Source organism: Hypanus sabinus, chromosome 2 (assembly GCF_030144855.1).
Source record: "Hypanus sabinus isolate sHypSab1 chromosome 2, sHypSab1.hap1, whole genome shotgun sequence".
Classification (NCBI taxonomy): Eukaryota; Metazoa; Chordata; class Chondrichthyes; order Myliobatiformes; family Dasyatidae; genus Hypanus; species Hypanus sabinus.
In genome coordinates this window covers 192,345,043-192,357,929 of record NC_082707.1, presented here as the reverse complement: position 1 = coordinate 192,357,929, position 12,887 = coordinate 192,345,043, and the positions used below count along the sequence as shown (strand labels likewise).

The following is a 12,887-nucleotide window of genomic DNA, read 5'->3' as shown; positions in this document are numbered from 1 at the left end:
AAGTTCTCTTCATAAGACATGCTCACTAATCCAAGCAGCATCCTGGTAAATCTCCCCTGCACCTTCTCTAAACCTTTCATATGCTTCCCATAATGAGGCCACTGGAACGGAACATAATAGTCCATGTGTGGTCTAATCAAGGGATTTGATAAAGCTGCAGTGTTACTTCCCGGTTCTTTAACTCAATCAACTCATGTAATGAAGTCCAATATCCCATCTCACCCTTCATCTGGGTTGAATCCCAGTGTGAATGAAAGATTTCAGTCCAAGCATTGACTGTCCATATTCCTCTGCGGATGCTCCTCGACCTGCCAAGTTCCTCCAGAAGTTTGTTTTTTTTTGTTCCAGACTCCAGCACCTGCAGTCTCTTGTATCTCCATTTTGTTCGATAACAAAGTTAATAATTTTGTCTCTTTGAACAGATTATTTACCCCTTGAAGGAAATTTACCCTGTAACAGGTACCAAATTGCTTATCTTTCTTTATCCCAAGCCCAGTGGTCTGATGGAATTGTGACACTGTTGCATTGTATCTTGTAGGATCAGTAGATGACAAGAGAATCTTTCACTTCTTGGAGGTGACTGGACTGGTAAGTTGGAAATTGGTTTATTGGTGTCACATGTACAGAGTTACAATTGGAAACTCTCTTGCATGCTGTCCCTACAAATCTTTTACAACATTGATTCGTCGAGAGTTCAAGAGTAAAACAATAACAGAATGCAGTATGCAGTGTTACGTACTGTATATGGTGTTACAATTACTATGTTACATATAGGTTAATTACGGGGAAAGTACAAACAAAGTGCAAGAGCATGGTGAGGCAGATGGTGAAGTCAAATCCATCTTACCATGCTGGAGGTTTATGCAAGAGACCTCTAACTGTGGGATAGAAACTGTCCATGAGCCTGGTGGCGTGTAATTTGGGGATTTTGCATTTTCTGTGATGGAATTGTTTGGGTGAGTGGAAATATCTTGGAGATGTAGGTGATGAGATCAAAAATCCATCTTATTGTTCAGGAGGTTCATTCAGTAGTCCTATTACAGCGGTATAGAAGCTGATCTTGAGCCTGGTGGTGTGTAAGTTGGGGTTTTGTATCTCCTGCCTGATGGGAGCGTGGAGAAGAGAGAATGGCTGGGAAGAGAGGTGTCTTTGATTATGTTGCCTGCTTTGCAGAGGTAGTGAAGTGCAGAGTCCATGAGGATTTCCCTTCAGTAAAGGTGAACTGTCCCTGTGTTTTGCCTCACGGTCCTTCTGATCTGGTCCAATCCTGACCTGTCTGTGCAGTTTACAAGTTCTCTCACTGACGGGCTGGGTTTCCCCTGGCTGCTCTGGTTTTCTCCCACATCCCAAAGATCTGATGGGTTCATTTTCCAGGGTAGATAAGTGTCAAAGAAAAATTACAAAAGGGGAGAGACAACGAGTGCAGGAGAGAATAAGTTGGAGGTACAGGGAAATTAGAGAGGGAATGGGGTTAATGGATTGTTCTGCTGGGAACCTGTATAGATCAGATGGGCTGAGTGGCCTGCTTCTTTGTCATAGTAGATAGTTACCTATCCCTTAATCAGAAAAACATATTATGCAGTTATTACACTGTTGCTGTGTCCAATTTGGCTGCTAGCAAAAGCATCTCATTGAATCAGAATCAGGTTTGATATCACTGGCATATTTCGTGAAATTTGTTGTCTTTCTGACAGCGGTGCACTGCAATACGTAGTAATAGAAAAAAGTGAATTACATTAAATATATTTTTATTAAATAGTTAAATAAATGGTGCAAATTCGTAATGATGTCTTGAGAGGGATGTTGAAAGCTGCTATATAAAGTAGGTCTATGAAGAGCTCCTTATTGTGTGTTTCCTGTCACTGTGTGTTGGATGATCTCATTGGTCCATGTTCGACCAATATGTCTCTTGATAACCTTCTGATATGTCCCAGCGTGCTACTAAATTCAGGAGGGTCGGTCTAGGCAGCAAAAGCACATCCCAAAAAACGTTACCTGTACTAATCCCGTGTTTATGCATGGACACCTCCATCGCCGTGCTCGTCCCTATTCCTTGTAATCAGTCCTTGAGAAACATAGAAAACCCGTGGTAAATTGGTGCTTTTTGTCACACATACTGAGGTACAGTGAAAAGCTTTGTTTTGCTTGCCATCCATACAGATTTCATCTCACCAACACTTCGAGGAAGTACAAGGGAAAAGCAGTAACAATACAGAATAGAGTGTTAAAGAGAAAGTGTAGGCAGACAATAAGGGCAAGATGTGAAGAGGCAGATTGTAAGGTCTGGAGTCCATCTTGTACTACGAGACAGTTCAGTGGTGGGACACAAGCCGACCTTGATCCTGGTGGTATGTGCTTTCAGGCTTGGGCATCTTTGTGATTTTAATCAATATCATTGCCACGTTTTTAAAGTGGTGTATCTGGTAGAACCACTGCCTCATGTCTCCAGTGACCTTGAGTTCAATCCTGACTGTGTGGAGTTTACATGTCCAGGTGCTCCAGTCTCCTCCAAAGATGTGCAGTTCGGTTGACTAATTGGCTACTGTAAGTTGCCCCTCTTGTGCAGGAGAATGGTAGAATCTGGGGACAGTTGATGGGAATGTGAGGAGAACAACATGGGATGAATGAGTGCTTGATGGTCAGTTAGTATGAACATGTAGGGCCGAAGGGTCCTTTTCTGTGTTGCTTGGTTCTGTGACTCTCTATTTGATTTGGAAGAGAGTTAATGAAAATAATATAAATTCTAATCTGTTTTCTATCTCGCCATACAGCAGAAAACAAATTAAATTCAATAAGGCACATTGTATGTAAGGATTGTGCAGAATCCCTACACTTGTATAAAAAATTCATTAGACCACATTTGGAGTTTACTTGCAATTCTAGTTGTCCCTTTGCCCGAAGAATGAGGAAGCTTTGGAGAGGATGCAGAAGAGTTTCACTAGTGTGTTGCGTGGATTAGAGAGTATTGGAAAAGTTGGACTCCGATTGGTTTCTCTGGAATGTCAGAGGCTGAGGGGTGACCTGAGAGAATTTGACCAGATTATGTGAGGCATTGATTGTTCAAAGTAAATTTATTATCAAAGTATGGATACGTCACTATATACAGCCCTGAGATTAATTGTCTTGCAGACATACTCAATAAATGCACAGAGTAATAACTAACAGAATCAATGAAAGAAAGGGTACACAGTCAGTTTCTCTCAGGCTGGAAGTGTTATATACGAGAGAGCGCAGCTTTAATGAGTGAGGGAGAGAGCTTGAAAGCTAATTTGCATGACACTTTTCTTCCCTGACAGGGTGGTGGGTACCTGAAATGTGCTGCCAAGGGCAATGGTGGAAGCAAATACAATAACAGAGTTGAAGAAGCATGTAGACCAGGGTTTCCCAACTCTTTTTATGCCATGGAACCTTACCATTAACCCAATACTCCGTGCACCCTAGGCTGGAAGCCCCTGATTTAGTCAGATACATGAATAAGCAGGGGATGGAGGATATATATACCACCTTCAGGTAGATGGCATTAAGATGGTCAGAGCAAACACAGTGGGATGAGGGGCCTGTTTCTGTACTATTTCTGAAGAATGATAGTATCGATTTATTCAAAGGGGTACAATGCTGGTAATTGACACAGATGTAGGAGAAAGAGCAGTGCATGACTTTTCCTTGGTCACGTGGCAGGTGCACCCAGCAAGTTGGCATTGCCTATTTAACAGAGGAACATACAGCCCTGGACAACCGTCATCTTATTGGGCTGGCCTGAATTTCAACTCAACTCCCCAACCCTATCAGGGCTATGCTCTATTAGCCACTGTCAAAATGCCAGGAAGCTTTATTTCAAAACTAAGCCAAGATTTGAACTAAGGCAGGGGTTCCCAACCTTTTTTTTTAATGCTATGGATTTCTACCATTAACTGAGGGGTCCACGAGCCCCAGGTTAGGAAACCCTGCACTAAGGGAACAATCCCTCCCACCCCTTTAAACTCAAACTTTTCCTCCTTCCGGTTTTAAATGAAGTTTCAATGAGCGACTGCAGACACATTTATGCTTTTGGCAAATAACTGATATGGGTTCCCTTTAAGGAGTCCCTCCTGAAGAGGACCGGTGGGCTGGATGAGCAAGTCGATTGGAATTGGTGAGTCACTCTTACTCTGCTCGAAGAGCTTTGGGTGTTGTTGATAACTTGTGGATTGTGGAAATAATTGGCAGTGCCTACAATTTTTTCTCTGGCCACAAGCACGTGTTGTACTCGACCACAACACACTTGTGGGTGTAGGCTCTGTGAATGACTTCAGTGACTTCGGCCCCAAGGTGGCTCAGCAGATTACAGCTTCGCATACTTGGTGCTATACTGTTGCTTGCATAAGAGTTCCTCCCATGTGGTGCAGACTGCCAGCTGGAGCCTGTAGAAAGAGTTGGACACCCACTTTATGTGGATAGGACTAAAGGCTGTGGACGGACGTAGATCAATTTTGCTGTCTCCAACTGCTTACTGTGAGAGTGAGGAAAGACCTCTTGGAGACTGGTAGTGACCTGTTGGGGTGAGTTACACTTTTCTGGCACAGATACCTCCTCGGAGCTAAGCACAAAGTACAAGTTGGAACCTCCCTGTTGGTATCCCCTCTTTAATGAGCCTCCCTCCTGTTCTCTCTGTGACAGACCAGTGTTTTGTGGTCACTGGTTCCAACCTCTATTGAAGCTCTCATTTCATTCTAGATTAGAGAACTTCAGGGATTCCAATCCTTTAATAGGAAACATAAGAAACGGGAGTGGGAGGAGTAGGCCATCTGGCCTGTTGAGCCTATTCCACTATGCGATAAGATCACGGCTGATTTGGCCATTGTCTCAGTTCCACCTACCTGCCTTTTTCCCCATAGCCCTTAATTATCCTGCTATGGAAAAATCTATCACTGTGTCCCTCACTATCCAGGCCATGTTCTCTTTTTGCTGCTGCCATCTGGATGGAGGTACAGGAGCATCAAGTCCTACACCATCAGGTTCAGGAACAGTGATTATTCCTCAGTCTTCAGGCTCTTGAACCAAAGGGGATAAGACCATAGGACAGGAGCAGAATTAGGCCATTTGACCCATTGAGTCTGCCCTGCCATTTCATCATGGCTGATCCATTTTCCTCTCACACCCAGTCTCCTGACCTCCCCGTATCCTGACTAATTGACCTCTGCCCTAAATATACCCAAGTACTTGGCCTCCACAGCTGCCTGTGGCAATGAATCCCACAGATTCACCACACTGGCTAAAGAAATTTCTCCTCGCCTCCATTCTTTACTCAAACCAACACTAAACTGATTCCATCAACCTATGGGCTCACTTTTATGGACTCAACAACTTGTGTTTACTATGTATTGATTACCTATCTATCTAACTATTTATTTATTTATTTAATCAATCAATCAGCTCAGGCTGTTAAAACCTAAGGTACAGGCATAGCCAAGCACACTTATTCCTCAATTGCTAGGCTCTTACGGACTGTTCTAGTGGTGTTTAGTATTGCGGTTTTCTGAAGATTTACATAAATATTGCTCTGTAGCCCTAATTGTTTAATGAAACTATTTGTAGATATTACTGTACAGTGTATATATACCCTGTTTATGTTCCAAAGTCTATCAAATTTCCTCTGTAAACTCAGCATATTTCTGGTGTTTTTCTCTTACTGATTTCTGTATGTTGTGTGTGTTTGGAATGGTTGTATCTATTAAATAAGTTGTTCTTGCTTATTTATCCTGTAATATTATATCCAGACAGTTAAGATAGATTGTCCTGTCTGTAATAACAGATGGCTTAAAATATAATTTGTGAGATTCTGACTCTAAAGCTAGATCAGGGTTTGTCTTTATAGTGAGGTATGGTTTATTTTATGAGTTTGTATTTTAAAGCAATGTTTTGGTGAATGAAGCTTGCCACTTGATTGTGCCTGTATAAGTAATCAGATTGAGTTAAACTGCTGCAGGATCCTGTGATGTGTTGGATTGTTTCTGGTTTCTTTTGGAATCTTTGCATTTATAGTCTTGAATTTGTTTGTCTTTAATTATGTACTTCTGATAATTATTGTCAATTTTCCTTTTGTATTTGCACAGTTTGTCTTTTGCACATTGGGTGCTTGCCCATCTCTGTTGTGTGCAGTTTTTCATTGACTCTTTTGTTTTGTACTTACTCTGAATGTCTGCAAGAAATTGAATCTCGGGGTAGTATATGGCCTACTTTGATAATAAATTTACTTTGAACTTCAGATATATTTTATGAAGTAGCCTGTACTGCTTCCTTGGGCAGAGAATTCCACAGATTGACTACTCTCTGGAAAAAACAGTTTCTCCTTGTCTTCATCCTAAATATATTCACACAAATCTTGAGGCTATGTCCCTTACTTCTAGCTCCACTTGCCAGATTATTCCATGGAAATGATAACTGGTTCCAGGGGTCTGAGTGTCTTCATCCAGTAAAGTTGGCCTCAAATTCTAGTGTCACCCAACCTCAGTGGAAAAAGCCTGCTTACATTTACCCTAACTATACTCATCACAATTTGGTATATCTCTATCAAATCTCCACTCATTCTCCTATGTTCCAGTGAATGAGGTCACTCTTCACTATTCACTATGTTCAGCAGAGCTTTGTGGGCCAAAGGGCCAGTATTGTGCTGTAGGTTCTCTCTGTTTCCATGTTTTCAGTCTTTGCCTGTAACTCAGATCCTCAAGACCCAGCACCAGCCTTGTAAGTTTTCTCTGTACTATTTCAATCTTACTTATATCTTTTCTGTAGGTTGCTGAGCAGAACTGCACACAATTCTCTAAATTTGATCTCATCAATGCCTTGTACAACTACAACATAACATCCCACTTCCTGTACTCAATACTTTGAATTATGAAGGCTGACGTGCTAAGTGTTCTCTTTATGACCATAGCTACCTGTGATGCCACTTTGAAGGAATTGTGGATCTGAATTCCTGGATCCCACTGTTCCTCTGCACTGTTCAGTGTCCTTTTGATCACTGCGCAAGTCCTACTCTGATCTGTCCTCGCAAAGAGCAACACTTGTCCGCATTAAACTCCATAGGCCACCTTTCAGCCTATTTTCCCCAACTGGTCCAGATCACCTCAGATCTACACGTAGTACATGGTATTGTATACATGCTTTGATAACAAATTTACATTGATCTGTGAGGAAGTGGAAGAGTTTGTGGAAGTGAAAGGCTGCTGGTCAGTTCTGAGATGAAGGACTTCTGAGACATCCCAGTGCATAATCTGCCTGATAAGACATCCCGTTAGAGCAGAGCAGAGAATGACTGAAGTGTGCGTAGAAAGCTTGACCATCTGAATTAAAGAATATCTAATTGGTTTGCTGCTGTTCTTCTCTCCAGGTATGATGCGTTGTCTCCAGGAGAGATGCAGCGGTTGTCCTTTGCACGACTCTTATACCACCAACCCAAGTATGCAGGTTGGTCTATGCTGTCCACTTGTAGACAGCATCTGTGGGAGGAAACGGGATTGTTTAACAGAATGCAGGATTTTGACCTGAAGCAGCAACTGTTCCTTTCCTCAACTGTAGCTCGACCCTCTGAAATCAGCAAATGGTTTGTCTGTCCAGTGGTGGTATTGGAACTCCACTCCACAGGCTCGTCAGGGATAGGACCTCCCTGAAAGCTGGTATCGACTGATTTTTGTCCCAATTCTTGTATATTCCAATCCCGTTGGAATTGGAATTCTTTAATAATGGATGTATTGACTGTCAGTTGGGCCAGAGGGGTGTGTTGAGGTTAGGTATTGGGGGTGGAGGGGAAAGCATTGGGAGATGCTTGGGATCATGGCGTACATTCTTGTTTCCTGTGGTTAGGAACCTAAGGGCTTCACTTGGACAACTTGGCCGGCTAGTGCCTGCAGCTGTACGGGACAGAGTGCACCGTCCCAGGAGCCTGCATTTTACCTCTTATCAGGTGGCTCAGCCTAAGCTCGGCAAGCATGGACTCAGTTCTTCAAGTCATGTTTACCATCTTGGATCATTCAAAACCCAAGTGGACCCCTTGCCCAGCATGTTCCACCACCTTTGGTCACATCCGTGAACCCAGAAGGGTTCTGGTTAAACTGTGGCCATGGGACCTTCAACCATCACTCACAGATGGAAGTGGCTGGCAGTTTTTAGTTACCTACTTGGAACACAGAATGTAGAGCACTACAGCGCAGTACAGGGTCTTTGGCCCACAATGTTGTACCGACCTTTTAACGCACTCCAACATCTACCTAACCCTTCCTTCTCGCATAGCCCATCCATGTGCCTGTTTAAGAATGTTTTAAATGTCCCTAATGTATTTGGCTCTACCACCACTCCAGGCAGTGTGTCCCATGCACCTACCACTCTCTGAGTAACAGAAAACCTACCTCTGACATCTCCCTTAAACTTTCATACACTCACCTTAAATGGATGTCCTTTGGTATTGGCCACCCTGGATAAAAGGTCCATTAAGTGCCTCTCATAATCTTATACATCCTATCAAGTCACCTCTCATCCGCCTTCGTTCCAAGCAGAGCAGCCTTAGTTTGCTCAACTTAAGTTTAAATCTTGCATTTTTTATGAATTAAAACTTCCTGGAGTTTTGACAGTGCCCGCTGGTGGCATAGGCTATTGGTGTTGCGGAGCTGGGTTAAAATGCAGGCCAGTCAAGTGAGATGACAGCTATTCACGGCTGTAAGATCCTCTTTCAAATGGGCAATGCCGACTTGCTGGATTTGGCCTGCCAATTGACCGATGATGGCAGCAAGAACTCAGTCACGTGGAGAGGTTGAGGTGCTATTTTAAGGAGAAGAGTAAGCCCTTCATGGCCATTCGCTGTCTATCCATCTATCCAGAACAGTAACAGGCCCAATGAACCCATGGCACCCAATTACACTCATGTCACCAATTAACCTACTAACCAGTACATCCTTTGAGATGTGGGAGGAAACCGGAGCACCCCGAGGAAAATCACACAGTCACAGGGAGACCAGACTCCTTATAGACAATGGCAGAATTGAACCTGGGCCACTAGGGCTGTAATAGTGTTACAAATGCTGAGGTGACTGGGTGGGTTGATATATTACCACCGATATGGACCATCGGGGCAGATGTCTGTTTCTCTGCTAAGTTCCATTGTGGGTTTGATGGGGATCGTCCAGGCCCTAGAGACTCCTCCCCATTAAATTTGCACTTTTCCTCCTCCCAGTTTTAGATGAAGCTACAAGTGCCCTGACGGAGGAGACGGAGGCTGAGCTGTACCACATCTGTAAACAGCTGGGGATGACTGTTGTCAGCGTGGGCCACCGTAGTAGTTTGGAGAAGGTGGGTACATGGTTCGAACACAGGGCATGGTATATGATGAGGTGGTGGCCATGACTGAATCATGGCTGAAGGATGGTTGGAGTTGGGAGCTGAATGTCAAAGGTTACAGATTGTACCGGAGGGTTAGGAAGGTAGGCAGAGGGGATGGTGTGGCACTGCTGGTAAAGAATGGCATCAAATCAGTAGAAAACTGTGACATAGGATCAGAAGATATTGAATCCTTGTGGGTTGAGTTAAGAAACCGTAAGCGTAAAGGACCCTGATGGCAGTAAAACAGACCTCCCAGCAGTAGCTGGGATCTGAACCAGGAATTACATTGGAGGTAGAAAAGGCATGTCAAAAGGGCAATGGTATGATTAGTCATGGGAGATTTCAACATGCACGTCGATTGCCTCCGAGATGGTTTTTTAGAGCAGTTTGTCATTGAGACTACTAGGGGGATCAGCTATACTGGATTGGGTTAGGTAGTAAACCAGAGGTGATTAGGGAGCTTCAGGTAAAAGAACCTTTAGGAGGCAGTGATCACAATATGATTGAGTTCAGCTTGAAATTTGATAGGGAGAAAGTAAAAGTCTGACGTAGCAGTATTTCAGTGAAGTAAAGGAAATTACAGTGATATGAGAGAGGAGTTGGCCAAAGTAAATTGGAACGAGATGCTGGCAGGGATGACAGCAGAGCAGAAATGGTGTGAGTTTCTGGGAGAAATGAAGAAGGTGCAGGATAGATATATTGCAAAAACAAAGAAATACTTAAATGGCAAAATGGTACTGTGACTGACAAGGGTACTATGTTTTGCTTTTACATTACAAAGCTAATGTAAAAGCAAAAGAGAAGGTATACAACAAAGCAAAAATTAGTGGAAAGACAGAGCAGAGTGGAAAAACCTGCAGCGAGCAACTGGAAGATCTTTAGGAGGAAAAAGATGACATATGAAAGCAACCTAGAAAGCAATATCAAAAGTAAAAGCATTTTCAAGTATGTAAAAAATAAGAGAGTAGAGTGGCTATAGGACCGCTAGATAATGAGGGCGGAGAAATAATAATGGGGGCAAAGGAGACGGCAGATGAACCAAATGAGTACTTTGCATCATTCTTCACTGTGGAAGACACTAACAGTGTGCCAGATGTTGAAGGGTGTGAGGGAAGAGAAGTGAGTGCAGTTACTGTTACAAGAAATTTCTCAAAAAGCTGAAAGACCTAACGGTACATATGTCACCCAGACCAGATGAACCCTAGGGTTCTGGAAGAGGTAGTGGTAGAGATTGTGGAGGCACTGGAAAATTGCAAATGTCACTCCATTCTTTAAGAAAGGAGGAAGGCAACAGAAAGGAAATTTTTGACCAGATAGCTTGATCTCAGTGGTTGGGAAGCTGTTAGAGTCAGTAGTTAAGGATGATATTATGGAGTACTTGGAGGCACAGGACAAGTTAAGACAAAGCCAGCATGGTTTCCTTAAGGGAAAAATCTTGCCTGATGAACCTGTTTGAGGAGATTACAAGTAGGATAGATAAAGTGGGTGTAATGGATCTTGTATATTTGTACTTCCAGAAGGCCTTTAACAAGGCAGCACACATGAGGCTGCTTGCCAAATTAAGAGCCCATGGTATACAGGAAAGTTACTAGCACAGTTAGAACATTGGCTGATTGGTAGGAGGTAGCGAGTGGGAATAAAAGGATCCATTTCTGTTTGGCTGCCAGTGTCTAGCGGTGTTCCACAGGAGTTGGTGTTGGGACTGCTTTTTATGCTGTATATCAATGATTCAGATGATGGAATAGATGGCTTTGTTGCCAAGTTTGCAGATGATACAAAGATTGATGGAGAAGCAGGTAGTTTGAGGAAACAGGAAGTCTGGCAGAAGGACAGATTAGGAGAGTGGGCAAGAAATTGGCAAATGAAACGCAATGTTGGAAAATGCTTGGTCTTGCACTTTGGTATAAGAAATAAATATGCAGACTATTTTCTAAATAGTCCAAAAGTCCAAAATCCAAAAATCTGAGATGCAAAGGGACTTGGGAGTCCTTGTGCGGAACAACTTAAAGGTTAATTTGCAGGTCGAGTCGGTGGTGAGGAAGACAAATGCCACGTTAGCATTCATTTCAAGAGGTCTAGAATATAAGAGCAAGGATGTGATGCTGAGGCTTTATAAGGCACTGGTGAGGCCTCACCTTGAGTATTGTGAACAGTTTTGGTTTCCTCATCTAAGGAGAGATGTGCTGGTATTAGAGAGGATTCAATGGAGGTTCAAAAAGATGATTCCAGGAATGAAAGGGTTATCATATGAAGAACGTTTGATAGCTCTGGGTCTATGTTCGCTGGAATTTAGAAGGATGAGGGGGGATCTCACTGAAACCTTTTGAATGTTGAAAAGCCTAGACATAATAGATGTAGAAAGGATGTTTCCCATGGTGGGGGGAGTCCAGGACAAGAGAGCACAGCCTTAGGTGAGGGGTGTCCCTTTAAAACAGAGACGCAAAGAAATTTCTTTAGCCAGAAGGTGGTAAACTTGTGGGATTTGTCACCACAGGCAGCAGTGGAGGCCAGGTTAGTGCTTGTATTTAAGGCAAAGATTGATAGGTTCTTGATTGGACACAGCATCAAAGGTTTTGGGGAGTGGACCAAGGAAAGGGAAATAAAGAATCAGCCATGGTTGAATGGCTGAGCAGACTCAATAGGCCAAATGGCCTAATTCTGCTGTTATGTCTTATGGTATATGGTACATGGTTTATGCTGATTCCACCCACTCTATCAGTCACCTATTCACCAAATTGTCATCAGGGAGATGCTGCAAATCCACCACCACCAGGAACTACATGCCAAATCTGTAACTATCCAGCTTCTCAACAAAACTCATGCAGGTGTGATACCCTAATCGTACCTGCACACATCCGTTAAATGGTCTTTCCCGTTCTCCTCGTTCTGTTGATAATTATTGAGTCTATTCATATGTTTATGTGTAATTAAGTTTGATTATTGATGTTTGCACATGTGACTGTTCTGCTAATGGTTGCACTATTTTCTTGTAAATTGTTGGTTGCTATTGTGCTGTCTGTTATGGTATTGTCTGGGGTTTTATTCTTGGCACTGATCCACAACCAATTTTGGTATGTTTCACAATAAAGTGATTCTGATATGTACTTTGATAATAAATTTTTCCTTGTACATAAAACAGTACAGGCTGTGAACAATTAACCATACAGGTTTAATTGGCACTGCTGGCTCTAAGGAGTTTGTCCATTCACCCCAAGACCGTGTGGCTTTTCTCCACAGTCCAAAGGTGTATGGGTTATTAAGTGTATGGTAACGTGGATGTAATTGGATGGCACAGACTCATTGGGCTGGAAGGGCTTGATCCCATGTTCTGCTTCTAAATAAAATTAAAATCAAGATCTCGTGAGCAAAGGTTTAAGGTGAGTGGGGAAAGATTTAATTAATTTAATTAAATGCTCTCTGAGGTGATAAGGACTCTTTTCAACTTATGTTCTCCATATTATTTTATTGCACAGTTTGTCTTGGAGAATTTGTCAGTCTTTATTTATAATTGTTTTGAAATTTTCTATTGCATTTCT

General features: G+C 42.7%; 1 protein-coding gene across 5 annotated transcripts in view; it reads left to right on the top strand.

Annotated features, from left to right (window-relative positions):
* Positions 1 to 12,887, top strand: part of abcd4 (ATP-binding cassette, sub-family D (ALD), member 4) — a 69,176-nt gene that overhangs the window by 45,455 nt on the left and 10,834 nt on the right. For 4 of the 5 annotated variants that reach the window (XM_059961975.1, XM_059961969.1, XM_059961979.1 and 1 more), the window contains 5 exons: positions 423 to 459; positions 539 to 588; positions 4,080 to 4,132; positions 7,370 to 7,446; positions 9,206 to 9,321. In XM_059961975.1, coding sequence (XP_059817958.1) covers positions 423 to 459; positions 539 to 588; positions 4,080 to 4,132; positions 7,370 to 7,446; positions 9,206 to 9,321 — 333 coding nt within the window. The remainder of the gene's footprint in view (positions 1 to 422; positions 460 to 538; positions 589 to 4,079; positions 4,133 to 7,369; positions 7,447 to 9,205; positions 9,322 to 12,887) is intronic. The other variant, XR_009510529.1, reaches the window with a different exon arrangement.